Raw genomic sequence first — 14,162 nt, forward strand, 5'->3', positions numbered from 1 at the left:
AAATTATTTCTATATAAGGATAAGATAGTCAACAGACTATATCATATTTGAAAAAATTGTAATACCTCTCTTAAAAAAAGGAGAAGTTTCCCCAAAATTAGGAGAGAAAATTGTTGTAACTATTTAATTTAAAAAATAAAAACCAATTGACATGTGCTTAAGGGGCTAGTAATCTCTACTACTATAAAGCCAAGCGTGATCTTTGGTGTCAAAGGCTTCACCAATTTTTTGAAGTCTCCAAATTGTCCACCACAGATACAAAGATCACTAAAATAAAAGATATCAGAGAGGGTTATTCCTGTAAAATATCAAAAAAAAAATGAAAGAATATAAATACGGAACTATAGCTTTGTGCGGCAGACAAAAGAAAAAAAAAATTAGAAAAAAAGAATCGCACACGATCTGCAAACAAGAGAGAACTGCCAGGAAGCACGATCTCAACACAGACGATTTCATCGCTGTTTTCTCCAAATTTTGCAGGTATCTTGAACAAATGACTAATTTCTTTTGTTCCTGGTAATCGTTGCTCTCTGCTCTCCCGTTTTCCTTTTCTATTTAATTGAATTTAGTTTCCCAATTGCACAATTTCTATTTATTCCCTGTCATTATGCTTTCCATTGATTATCAATATCGATCATCACTAAGGATGTGTTTTTTAAACTTGATTGGAATATTGTCTCAAGAATACAAACATGGCAAAGAGAACAGGTACTCTTATCCAGATTATATTTGATTTATGCAGTTACTTTTTCCCATTTATCTCATCTCAACCTGTAATTGTATTGTTTTGGATTTTCTTGGCTTTTGCAACCTGTTTCTATAAATTCAGTTTCATAGGGAAGAGAGTAGGTTCTCTCAATTGATGTGCTATAAGGATAATGACATATGGGTTTATATATATCATTTCAGAAATCTATTTATAAATTAAAGTCTTATTTGTACCTTCAGCAACCTCTATACTCCACCAATAGCAGTAATTGTCAATTGTTTCTGGAATTCTTCAGTCATTGTAATTTCATAAATTGCTACCAGTTCTCGATCTTACTTCATGATAATTCTTTCCCCATGTGTGTTTATTCTTTTTAGTATTAACTCTGCTCAATATTCTAGGTGAACGTATTAATACTAACTCTTTCCTTTTGTTATTTTCTTTCATTGGAGTGCAGATGCAGGACTTTGGAATATGAAGTTGCTGATTCTTTGATTTTATATCATCCACATGTCTATAAGAGGTAAGGTCATTCTGTTCAGTTCATGAATTGCTTAATTTGATGCTCATTACACTTTCTTTTCTTTTATCCTTCTCACTCATTATGCATTCTGTTTTGTTCAGTACAATAAACTATACTAATTGTTTCCCTATGCGAAATTGGGAATTTGGAGCATGCAGGTAATTCTCTAACTTTTGTTTTAGATGAATTGCAGTGATGATATTGTACTGTTTGGTCTCAGGCCCTTGATCTACAATTTTATAATACTTATATACTTTATAGCTTATATTCCTTTCAAATTTTGGGTAGTGTGGAACTGCGGATTTCCATCGTATTTCTTTGCCATGAAACTCAAACTACAAACCTGATTCTTACAGTTTTACTTTGCAGGAATGATTTTCAATGGAACTTCTATTCTTTTTCTACGATAATGGACACAAGACTATTCAGGGTATGAAAATCTTTATTCGGTAATCAGTACCAACTTTCAAAGGTCAACATTCAGGGTGAAATTAATTGTTGATTAGATGTCCAGGCAAGTAAAGCACACTCAAGTTACATTTTTTTTTTCTTTCTTTTTTGTGTTTCTCTTTTACTTTGAAATATGGATGTATATATGTATTCAATTTTCATTTTTTGTGCTCACTATTTCAGGTACAAAAGGGGGATAAATAGGAGATTTTCTTCGCTCTGGTCAACAACAACTAGCACCTGAGTTTCAAGAAGTTCGAACTACCTCAGTGGAGAATATGTAAATGTAACTGTAAACATATCTATGGACATTGAGATAGGTCTTCAGGAGACTAAAGACAATCTCTTGGAATAGTTCTGACAAATCAGAATTAATTGATATTGACATAGATTTTTCTTTTTTTTGTTGGTATTAAATTCCCCTGTGGTGTGATTGTTCACTTCTCTATTGTTCATCTCTTATTATTTTCCTTTCTCCTGTAACCAGAAGAAAAGAACTTAGGTTCCGTTCTACAAAAGGTTTACATAACAACGTAAGTGAGCTCACATTCAGGTACAATGATGGCTTAAAGGATTGAAGCAGTGGCAATTGAGTATGGAGAAAGCTTAGTGTATGAGCTTTCGCTCAAGTTTAGTCTGATGGGTAGGAAGGGGTTAGAGATTTTGCTGTCAAATATTGCCAGTTCTGTACATTCTTAGTGTATTACAAATAGCACCTTTATGTGATAATCCCGAAAATTAACTAAATATGTCCTCATTTCTTCGTCATTAGATGAGAGAGAGAGAGAGAGAATGCATTCGCACGCGCGAGCGCAGTCCTTCCGCACGCGCAAGGCGCGTGCAGGAAGGCTAGTATAGATTAAGCAAAGTCTTACTTCCCATGGTTAAATTTTTGAAACTCCTATTATGCCCTTTATGAATTGAATTTTTATGAAAATAAAAATTATTTTAGAAGGCAAAAATAGAAATAAATCAAATCAATTATTTTCCCAAGAAATGATAGACAAAAGATAAGGAACAAACTCCCACGTTTGAAACCGTTATGCTGCCTTCAATCTTTTTTTTTTTTTTTTTTTTTTCTTAAAATTTCACTTTTTTTTGTCACATAAAATTTCAATGTTTTTATTATTATTTTTTAAAAAAGCAAATGCCAAGAGGTTAGTAATTAATAATAATTTTTTTTTTTTTTAGAATATAGTAGTTAATAATTTCAGATATGTAAATGTAGAGGAATGTAGTTTGCGTTTGAAATGATGGTAAAAGAATTTATTTCACCGGAAGGGCAAACTGTCTAGGACCCAGGTCAATCAACCTTCTGTCACGTGTGGAATGCCCGCTAAAAATTCACGTGACCATCAAAAACGGCAGTTTCAACGTCGAGAAATCTTTGAAACTTACACATGGCGGCCCTCATTGGCAGAGCTCACACAGAAAAAAAACGCTTCAGTTTCAGGGAGGTTGGTCATAGATCACTACATATCTCTCTCTCCGAATCAAACGCTCCGGACCCTAATCTCTCTCTCTTTGTCTGGGAGCTACGATGATGACGGAAGAGCGCTTCAATGTCTGCCACGCTCATAATCCCAGGAGGTAAAGCCTACGCTCTCGCGCACTGTATACTTTCCTTTCTTCCTCGCAACGTGTCTGTTGAAACCTGAATCCTCGCATTTTCTGTAATGAGATTATATGTGTTAGTTAGAGTCACTCTGATCCTTCTTCTTCTTGCTGATACTTCGGAACAGAGAGTGACCGAGTCTTGTCACATCCAAAATCATCTGTTTCATTCGGATCGTAGCTACATCGATTCTCTATTGATCTTGGTTCTTGAAACTAAGCTATAGAATTCAAATTCGTTTTTGTTTTGCGTTTAGAATTTTGAGTTCTGCTTCAGGATTGGTTGGTCTTGGATTTGATGAGGTTCAGGATTGGCTAGTCTTGAATTTTGATGAGGTATTGTGGTAGCAGTCTATGGTATTGATGGTAATTAGGGTTAGGGTTGGTTCCAATGGGTAATGTGGATGATTGATTCGATTTTGAATGTAATGTGGCGCGAGGTTTAGAAGTCTGAGATTGATACTAGAGAAAATGAGAGCTATGGGAAGTAGAATTGAAACTCTTTGTGAAGCATGTTGTTGTCCTTCTTGAGTAAGCGCTCGTTGGAGGCTGATTCCAGGTCTGTAAAGCTCAGCAACTTATTTTCAGAGTTTGCATTTGATACTGGATAAAGCAAATCTTGGTTTTCGTTTTCTGTTCCTGTCCAGTTTATGCTTCTTTATTTCGAAGTTTGAACGTCGGTGAATTTGTTTTTTTTTTCTTTTTCTTTTTTGGCATTGATTTCATGTTCATGCTGCATTTGGTTGTTTTTTGTTGTAGAATTTTTTTCCAACATATATTGTGATAGTTATGTTTTGCATGACTCATAGAGAATCTGATGTCAACAGGGACGCCTATGGGTTTGCTTTGAGACCTCAATATGTACAAACATATAAAGAATACGCTCATATCTACAAGGTATATCATATATTATCATATATAATCTGGTTTACTTCTGTTTGTCTGTCCTATATAGAAGAATATAAGAGGCACATGTTATGACCATCTTCTCTGTTATTGAAAAGATTTTGAGATTGTTTTGGAATTACTTCAGCCTCTGTACCATATTATCAACTAGGCCTGAATTCAATGTGTAGGGGAGTACATAAGCTCTTATTTCAACTATAAACTGATATTTTACATGTGACTGTTGTAGGAGGTATATACTGCTGAAACTTGTGTTTAGTTTTGAAGCTAGACATTGAGCTTTATAGAAAACTAAAGTGACATGATAATAGGTTCCACTTTGTTATAGTTTCAAAATAAATAGAGGCTTTACAAATGTCTATGTTCTGGGAATATTTCTTCTGTTGAAACACCCAATGGACTAAAGTAAGAAAAATTTGACTGTTCAGTTTAGTGATAAATTTTATGGTATCAGGAGGAGGAAGATGAACGATCAGATAAATGGAAGAACTTCCTTGAACATATAGAAAAATCTTCTCAGTCGTGCTCTCTTGAAAAGGCACATACAGAGGAATTGCCAGCTGAAGCTACAGAGCAGAAGGCATATAGAGAGGAACTTCAAGCTGAACCTACTGAGCAGAAAGCAGAGATAGTTTCTGAGAGCGATGAGGAAGGGAATGACAAAAGTAGTCTGAAATCTATTTCTGAAGATTCATCAGAAAGAGATCCCAAAAAGGAGGCTCAACTTCCAAAAGAAACAGGAAAAAGTAAGGTCCAAACATGGACCTTCATTAGGTCATCCCTTAGTTCCATTGAAAATATGATGAGCATTCGTGTTAGGAAACAAAAGAATATGAAAGATGAGCATATAGTTGTGGATAAAGACCATCTTCCATCAATAGAAGAAGTTCCTTCACAAGATGCTTTTGAGGATGGTCAAGAGGAAGACATTTATCTTGATGCCTCCAATGGAGCAACTTCTGTAAGTAACAGGGAATCTGATGGATTGAAAGCTTCTGGGGAAGATGAGGTTGTGGATGGTGGTGTCTGTAACAGTGTGCAAGCTGATCAGACAAAAGAGGATGTGGCTAATGGGATCCATCCAGAACCTCTCTTTCCTTGGAGCCAGGAACTGGAGTCCCTTGTTCATGGAGGAGTTCCAAGAGATCTCAGGGGAGAGGTAAAACCGATAAGTCAACTTGATTTCTTTTACAAAGATAAGTTGTTTGAGAGGAAATTCAATATTTTCTAGCTTTCCTTTGCAGGTATGGCAAGCTTTTGTAGGTGTGAAGGCTCGTCGGGTGGAGAAATATTATTATGACCTCCTGGCTGAAGAAACAAATACTGGCGAAAGCATGGATAATGATAATTCATGTGGTGCTTTCAGAAAATGGAGAAAGCAGATTGAGAAGGTCATTAGATGCATGTGCCTTGGACTTTATCGTTTCAATTCGTAGGTGCTACTTCTTTTGCTTCGTATTGCAATCTGGGTTTCTCCCTAAACTAAATTTTTGTATTCTAATGCAGGACATACCACGTACCTTTCCAGGACATCCTGCATTAGATGAGAATGGTCGGAATTCATTGAGGCGTTTGCTTTTGGCTTATGCTCGTCATAACCCCTCTGTTGGGTACTGCCAGGTAATCAGGGATATTCGACATTTTGTTGTATTTGTTTCAATGGACATTTCACTCCTTGCAAAGAAAATCGTTTTTTTTTTTCTGGCCAATCCATTCATTTATAACTTGGATGTATTACTGTTTTTGTCAATTTTATTATTACTCTGGTATGGAAATATATGCAGGCAATGAATTTCTTTGCAGGGTTATTGCTACTTCTGATGCCTGAGGAAAATGCTTTTTGGTAAGTTCTAAGACCTCATATCCTTCTACCTCTCTTCTAATTGTAGTTATTTTTTATATCACAAAATGGATCCTCCGTAATTACTTCTGTAGAGAAATTGTTTAATAATACTTGTGAATTGTGCATCAGCTGTCCTTGGAGCATATATGTGTGATTTCTTCATAGATGTCACTCTTTGTCATGTGTGTGTGTGTTTCAGTAATTGATAGTTAGCTTTGAACATTAGAGCAGGTAAGTTTCACCAATTTGTACAGAAATGTTCTATAACAACCTGGCTACTGGTATAAATTAGTTTGTTCTTATGAATTTTCATATAGGACTTTGGTGGGTATCATCGACGACTATTTTGATGGCTACTATACTGAAGAAATGATAGAATCTCAGGTATGGTTTCAAAGTTTAGAGTTCTTGAGCAGTCATGAAGGTTGTTGGCCTAGGCCATTAGGATCTGGGCCAACAATTATGTGGTCTCTCTTCACTATTAGATCCTAACATGTGAAATTAACGTATATTTGAACTAGATCTTCTGCTCTACTACCATGAAAAACTGCTGTTAGTTTACCGCTAGTTCCCTAATACTTGAGCCTAAGCTTATATTATAATCCTTAGGGAGGAATCCATTCTATGAAATTTTCATGAAAAAGTAGTTGTTCTGTTTATCAGGTGGACCAGCTTGTTTTTGAGGAACTAGTGCGAGAAAAGTTTCCAAAATTGGGTTTGTATGCTTTTAATTTCCAATTATGGAATCTCACTTTCTGGTTCTTTATATTGCATAGTCTGTGCTGCCTTTTTTCATTCTGAGTAGCATTTATTGCAGTGAATCATCTGGATTTCTTGGGAGTCCAGGTGGGATGGATCATTGGACCCTGGTTTCTTTCCATTTTTGTAAATATGATTCCTTGGGAAAGCGGTGAGATTAATCTGGCATGTGCTTTTTGCTGTGTAAATAACTATTCACTTTAGTTGAATTTTGAGGTTAACTTTGAAGTCTTCTTGTTATATATTGTCTTCCTTCTTGTTGCCTCCTTGATCTTCAGTTATTCGAGTTTGGGACGTGCTTCTGTTTGAAGGAAATCGTGTTATGCTATTTCGAACAGCACTTGCTTTATTGGAGTTATATGGTATGCTCCTGTAGTGTTACAAATTCATAAGTTTCATAAAAGATGATTTTGTTTTTTCAATAGCCAAAGCAATGTAGTTTCATTATTTATATATGTGCCTGCAGGTCCTGCTATAGTCACCACTAAAGATGCAGGGGATGCTATTGTTTTGTTTCAGTCCCTTGTTGGCTCCACATTTGATAGCAGCCAGCTAGTTTTGACTGCATGCATGGGATTTTTAGCTATAACTGAAACTAGATTGAAAGAATTGAGAGATAAGCACCGGCCAACTGTATTAGAAGTAGTTGAGGAAAGAGCTAGGGCTAAGAAATGGAAGGATTCAAAAGGGCTATCAGCTAAGCTGTACAGTTTTAAGCATGATCCTACTATAACAGAAGAAAAAAGTACTACTGAAGAAGAAAGCGCCAATGGAAATGTATCTCAATCGAAATCTGATTCCTGTAATCTAGATGAAATGCTTAATGGCCTATCTCTTTCTTCAGAACTAGATTCCTTATCGGATCCTCAGGACCAGGTTGCTTTCTTTCTCAATTTTTTTCTCATCTATCTAATATGATGTGAAATTATTCATAATTCTCAGTAAATTTGGGCAATTTCATTTGACATACTGGGCAAGTCCGTGTTGACTTTGATGTGGGTTTCTGTTTTGTTGCTTTATTTTACCATCTTTCTACCGTAATGGAAGTATTTCTCATTTACCTAATTGGACTGAATTTTCTGACTATGGATAATAGTATTACTAAGGTATTCTACTTGTAATTAGCAACAATATGAGCAAACCCATGTGCAACTTCTTTTAAGTTTCAGTCATTAGCTGCTTCTGTGCAGGTGGATTGGTTGAAGGTTGAGTTATGCAGGGTGCTGGAGGAGAAAAGATCTTCTGTACTCAGGTTATTTGCTACTTGAATTTAGTGGTTTAAAGTTCTATACTTCTGGTGACCTGTTTTGTTAGTTTCCCCAAAAAAAGTTGATATGTCTTGAGATAAATTGACGTACTTGAGTCCTGGGCCTGGTTCCAATACAGTTGGAATCCTGCCATGCATTGTTTACTCTATCCACGCTGCATCCACTTTCCAGGTTAATATATGGCCATGAGTTTACCTCAACATTTTCATTTCTGGAAAGTACACATGAAACTTCCATGATCAGACTCTCTAACTCAACCTATTTAGTAATGGCCTCAATTAGGGATTTGACTGAAAGATCAAAAGGTGCATATAAATCCATAGAAGGCCATCTATTTTCATGCACGTAATCATCTTATGTATATGTTTGTGACTTCTGAAAACAATCACTGAAATTCTGTTTGCGATTTCTCTTCTTTTCCAGATCCGAGGAGTTGGAGACGGCACTTATGGAGATTGTCAGGCATGATAATCGACGAGAATTAAGTGCAAAGGTAATTCAATTATTGATTTAGCTGACTGTTTTTATTGCTCTCTGTTGCCTCTTTCTATGTTAAATAGTGATGTTTCAGTGCAACCACCTCCCAGTATTTATTGGATGCTTTATGTTTTTTGTGTACACTTCTGCAAAGGTAATTGATGAAAAGGCATTCAGGTTATGTCAGCAGAATATATCCCTGAAGTTATTGCATTGTCTTCAATGGATATAATTTCTGTGACATTAATGTTACTGTCTGCTGAATTGGTAGCGAATTGACGCATAAATTATATGGTTATCTAACTTATTTCAATCATATGATTTATCAAATCAAAACGGCAAGGATTACCCCCTTAAAAAAACACTATTTGGACACAAATTTGACCATTGGATATAATCTTCTCGGAACAGTTAAGATAAATAGTGACATTGATCCATTTTTGGTTACCAAAGCGAGACTCTTTTTTTTTTTTCTCTCTCCGTCTCAATTTTCAGAGACCATGCTTATGGTCCTGCAGGTTGAGCAGTTGGAGCACGAGGTGGCTGAGCTACATCAAGCCCTTGAGGACAAGACAGAGCAAGAATCTGCAATGCTTAAGGTTTAAATTTACTACTTGTTTTCTCCTTTGTTTGGGGGCAGAAGGGAGGGAAGATGATTTCTCTTTTTTCCCTTCTATCTCTTTAGGTATTGATGTTGGTAGAGCAAGAACAAAAGGTAACTGAAGAAGCCAGAATAAGTGCCGAGCAAGAGGCAATAACACAGAAACATGCACTTTATGTGCTTCAGGTTCATCTCTTTCTCTTATATACTGGTATATATTGTGTTTCTGGATTGTGTCTTTCATATTTTGAAGCCATTTCCTAACATTTGGGAAGTAAATGAAGACCTATTGAAAATAAAATTTTTATTGGGATGCACATATACTTGGTCAACATGTGAGTGTTTACGCATCTTTCAATAATATGATTTATAATCCATTTATTAACTCAACAACACATGCAGGAAAAATATGACAAAGCTATGTCTTCACTTACTGAAATGGAAAAGAGGGTAAAAGTGGCAGAATCAATGCTGGAGGCTACATTGCAATATGAATCTGGCCAAGCTAAAGCTTTATCTCCACGGTACTTAAAAGTCTGCTAGCTGAGTTTTTAGAACCAGTTTTATGATGGTTTATGCAGTTACAATCAGTGTAAAAGTTAAAATAATAATCTCTCATCATTTTCAGTGGCAGATATATGCTTCTATACCTAATGAGATAGTATGCTATGTAGGTCCTTGCCAGGCTCAACGCAGGGAAATCCCACAAGGAAGATACCTCTTCTGTCATTTGGACTTGGTTGGCGTGACAGGATAAAGGTACTGTGATACCTCGTCTACTGACACATATTCCGCGTTGATTGCATGCATTTCAGATACAGTTTGAACTTTGAAGTGTATTTCCTGGTACTCTTAACACTTGGTGGTGCATGATTTGGTCTATATTACATCCTCAAATTAGGACAGCTGCTAGTTCATGCTAGTAGTTTGTCGTTGTCATTTTTAAAGCACTTACAGAAAGAGTGCCAGAAACTAACAGACAATTGGCATTCGCATTGCTCTAAACTATGAGGTTTTACCTATTATCTTTTAGCCTTAACCACGCTCATAACATTTTTTGGTCTCTGTCTGTAAATCTTTTCAGAGATCCAATGACAGTAAATCAACCAATGAACAAAGTGACCCACCAATTCCACAAGAGGAAACCACTCCCACTCCACAAGAGAAAACTTCTCCCACTCCACAGGAAAAAACTGGTGAGGAAGTGCAGGAACATGTAGAGGGGAAGTGATACCCAAGTATTTCACTATATACATGTATGTTTTTGTTCTACACACTTTTATCTTTGTATTTATGTACTCGTAGCTGAGGGAGCCATACATTTGCAAACTTGTCAATTTTTTACAAGTGGGTTCATTAAATCCCCTAGACAGTCAAAATGTAAATCATGTTAGTTCTTTTGTTCTGTAGTCAATTATTGACACTCATTCCCAGTGACTAGACAGTGCTCGGGTTTTATCCATACTCTGCAATTTATAGATCAATTTCCTTGCAGTTTCTTGAGCATAAATAAGGATTAGAATTCCACTCGGTTTTATGTTTCATTTTTACATCCCTAATGACATGATTGAAACAGCATTTTTTTTATGTTCTGGTGATATTTTAGTTTTCCATTCTATATTTTGGGATCACAAGATGAGGTGTTGTAGTTTTTAAAGCTTGCTCCAGTTAATTTAGTAGTTTCCTTCAACAGGAATGAGATTTTGGAGAACCTCACTTCAATTTCCTAATTCATTTTCATAGACGCAGTACTAGAAAATGATTCTGGTTCTTTTTCCTCTTGTTAAAGAAACTGGTTCAAATTGTACTATCTTCCTCGGATTTAACTTGACCAGACAGTTAGACACTTACAAACCCAAGAGGACTAGCCGACTAGGTGAAGCATTTTTAAATAATTAATAACTCAATCAAAATAAATAAAGCATATTGAAACTTGAATTAACTTGCAGCATAAACAAGTGGTATATAAAACACTACAACACTGTCAAGGACAACTGCAATTGATAGATCCAACTAACTATGCAGAATACAAGAAGCAATATTGACAGGCTTTTTTATAGCACAAAAATGCAGATATTGACAGGATTTCAACTCACATCCACACAACTGTAATAAGTTGAATACAAACCAGAACTATACCTCGAATAGAAAAAGGTAAAAATGGTTGAAGGGAACCCCTTGGCTGTTTAATGAAAAACCAAGGTAAGAAGGCACACTAGGATAATACAGGCTCCTGCTCTATATGTATATTCAAGAAGATGAAAGAGGAGGTAAACATTCCTCCTTTCCTGATGCGACACAAGGAGATGGAATTTGGACTTTTTATCTGTGATGATACACAACCTTATATATGACAACACAGGAATTGCAGCTAACATGCTTTCAGAACTATGTAGGCGACGTATTATCCCATACCTTGTATCTATCAGAACAGTCACCAGCATTCACAGGAAACCCGACAACTTGCAACCAAGAACCACAGTATCCGTAATTCAATCTTCTAGGCTCATGTCCACTACCACCATTGAGCTTTCCTTTCGCTGTCCCGCTTGGTTCTAGGGGGAGTACAAGGGGCAAGACGGGAGCTTTGGGGAGGCTGTGTTTCAGGATCATACTTTTGTGCAGCAAGGTATGTCAAAGCTGTGACAACATCAGCTATAACCGGCCGCATATTAGGCTGCTCCTGAACACACATTGCCGCAACAGCCAGAGCTTGGTATAATCCTCTTGCGGGATACTGACCTTGTAACGCTGGGTCTGCCATTTGTGAAAATTTTTTCCGGTCCTTGAACAGAGGTCTTGCCTGAAAACAAGAAGCCATACATTTGTTAAATACATGACCCAAGTACTTCACCTTTTGAAGAAAAGAACAATGAAAGCAAGTAGATGTGTGCTAGCTTAAAAAGACTTCAACAAGAATTAAAAGGCTTGTGAAAACCAAACAGGATTTCTTACCCATGCAACCAAGTTCTGCTCTCCTGTAGCTCTAGAATTGTCAATTGCCCTTCTGCCAGTAATGATTTCCAAAAGTACTACCCCAAAGCTATAAACATCTGATTTAAGAGTCAATTGGCCTGTCATTGCATACTCTGGAGCACAATATCCGTAGGTTCCCATAACCCTTGTAGAAACGTGGGTGTTGTCCCCAACAGGTCCAAGTTTGGCTAAGCCAAAATCAGACAGTTTGGGATGATACCCTTCATTAAGCAATATGTTGGAGCATTTCAAATCTCTGTATATCACAGGAGGACTTGCTTTGTCATGTAAATACTCTAGTCCCTTTGCAGACCCAGCGGCTATCTTCATTCTTGTATTCCAATCAAGTCTTCTCTTACCAGGCGACATATCTGCAGAAAAGCTTATTAAACTAATGTCCCTGAAATATCTTACTATCTGAATATCAAAGAGAACAAGGCATGTGAAGCTAATGCAACATATACCATGTAAATGATCCTCCAAAGATCCTAAGGGCATGTACTCATAAACAAGGAGCCTTTGATCTCCATCAGCACAATAACCGAGAAGATTAACAAGGTTAGGGTGGTGAAGCAGACTTAACATCAACACTTCAACAAGAAATTCCCTGTTCCCTTGCAACCCATTACGATCAAGTTGTTTGATAGCTACTACCTACACCAAACACGACAAGGAGGAGCAAACTTCATGACTAACTACATCAAACACATATTAGATGATCAATCCTGTTAATGCACATGTGATATTTTCCAAGATGCTTCAATTTTCTTCTGTTCAATGAAATGATAAAATAACAATGACTATACCTGATTTATACTTTCCAAATGTCCTTTATATACTCGACCAAAGCCACCCTCCCCCAAAAGACATTCTGCTCTGAAATTTCTAGTTGCAGCTGCCAAATCACGGAACACAAAAGTCTGTGCTGCTATGTGTTCCCCATCTTTCGAAGACTCTTTGACACTCAAAGAGGAGTTCGTCTTTAATAATTCTAAAATCAGAAATGGACACAAAAGTAAGAATCTTTGGAACAGGAAGAGCATGTTTAGGATTTGGTTCACAATGGGGAAACAAAACAAAAATTATCAAGATCTCAGCAAGACAACACAGAACACAATATTAGTGCCTAGTGTGGATCAACATGAGTAGAATTGTAGAATGCTGCATTTCTACCAAGAATACAGCTATTAAAAGTATAAAGAGATGCTTCGAGTACTAGCATGCCCAGAAAGTACTCCGAGATCATAAGTAATTCGGGACATGCCATCATAATTCACTTCCATCAATACGTTTTAGCAGAAACCAGTGAATGGCGGGTGAATTTATACAAGTTTACCAACACAGTTCATACTCTATCGTATAGAAAATCCAAGTGCAAATGCAAAACCAATAACAGAATCACTTTCAAGCCAACTTATACAAATAAGTCCTCCTGAAACTAACTAATATGCATACTAAACACCAATTAAGATCAATAATTAAGCAATCAAAACCCCCAATTTTTTCCTCTGCACCTTCAAATTTCAGACCAAATTACTCATTTCTTCTCCATCTAAACCAACCCAGATGAAGAACCAAGAAAACCCAATAACACTAACCAAACCCAGAAATTAGCAAAAGCAAAGATTGATCATTGTGCTGAAGTTGGATTAAAGCTAAAGAGTCAAACTTTCATGTCATAAACATGTAACCAGTAAGCACCTGAAGTGGGTTTGATCTGATCAAATGGCCTCTCCTCCAACTCTATTGAGTTCTTCCTTTTCTTCTTGTTCTTCTTTGCTTTACTGTTGGAATTACCAGAACAGGGAATCCAACCCATGATTTTCACTTACTCCAATCACTCTTTCCAGAAGCCAAAAGACTCAAAAAGAGGAAGAAGCAATAGAGAGCAATATCCACAAAGACTAAAAAGATAGAGAATCAACCATTCCAAGTCTCGAATAAACCCAAAAGCTACAGAACCCACCACGAGCAACACACACTGATAGCGAGAGCTTGCAGGCCCTTGTAATAACTTGACTTCGTATATTCTCGTC

At 36.6% G+C, this 14,162-nt stretch overlaps 2 protein-coding genes and 1 long non-coding RNA gene across 4 annotated transcripts; 2 read left to right on the top strand and 1 right to left on the bottom strand.

The window, feature by feature from the left end:
* Positions 1-177: 177 nt before the first annotated feature.
* On the top strand, positions 178-1,742 carry LOC133721365 (uncharacterized). The gene is made up of 3 exons (XR_009852165.1): positions 178-1,232; positions 1,334-1,390; positions 1,602-1,742. It is a non-coding gene; the product is annotated as an uncharacterized LOC133721365 (long non-coding RNA).
* A 1,359-nt stretch (positions 1,743-3,101) lies between these two features.
* LOC133720852 (uncharacterized) lies at positions 3,102-10,633 on the top strand. 2 transcript variants are annotated; one of them, XM_062147328.1, is made up of 18 exons: positions 3,102-3,272; positions 4,124-4,193; positions 4,657-5,361; positions 5,447-5,593; positions 5,709-5,822; positions 5,987-6,045; positions 6,363-6,429; positions 6,709-6,760; positions 6,863-6,955; positions 7,083-7,166; positions 7,271-7,680; positions 7,995-8,056; positions 8,496-8,565; positions 9,068-9,148; positions 9,235-9,336; positions 9,553-9,674; positions 9,825-9,909; positions 10,235-10,633. In XM_062147328.1, exons 1-18 carry the CDS (start codon positions 3,223-3,225, stop codon positions 10,379-10,381), a joined length of 2,520 nt encoding a protein of 839 aa, XP_062003312.1. In that variant the 5' UTR covers positions 3,102-3,222; the 3' UTR covers positions 10,382-10,633. The 2 variants fall into 2 exon arrangements, with proteins under 2 accessions (XP_062003312.1, XP_062003313.1); XM_062147329.1 differs by lacking the exon at positions 3,102-3,272 and adding an exon at positions 3,428-3,855.
* Positions 10,634-11,177: 544 nt separating this feature from the next.
* On the bottom strand, positions 11,178-14,162 carry LOC133720853 (probable serine/threonine-protein kinase PBL7). The gene is given in 6 exon segments (XM_062147330.1): positions 11,178-11,682; positions 11,684-11,953; positions 12,106-12,497; positions 12,591-12,780; positions 12,933-13,117; positions 13,828-14,162. Coding segments are annotated over 6 exon segments (1,299 nt in total). The 5' UTR covers positions 13,946-14,162; the 3' UTR covers positions 11,178-11,538.

This window comes from Rosa rugosa, chromosome 7 (assembly GCF_958449725.1).
Source record: "Rosa rugosa chromosome 7, drRosRugo1.1, whole genome shotgun sequence".
Lineage (NCBI taxonomy): Eukaryota > Viridiplantae > Streptophyta > Magnoliopsida > Rosales > Rosaceae > Rosa > Rosa rugosa.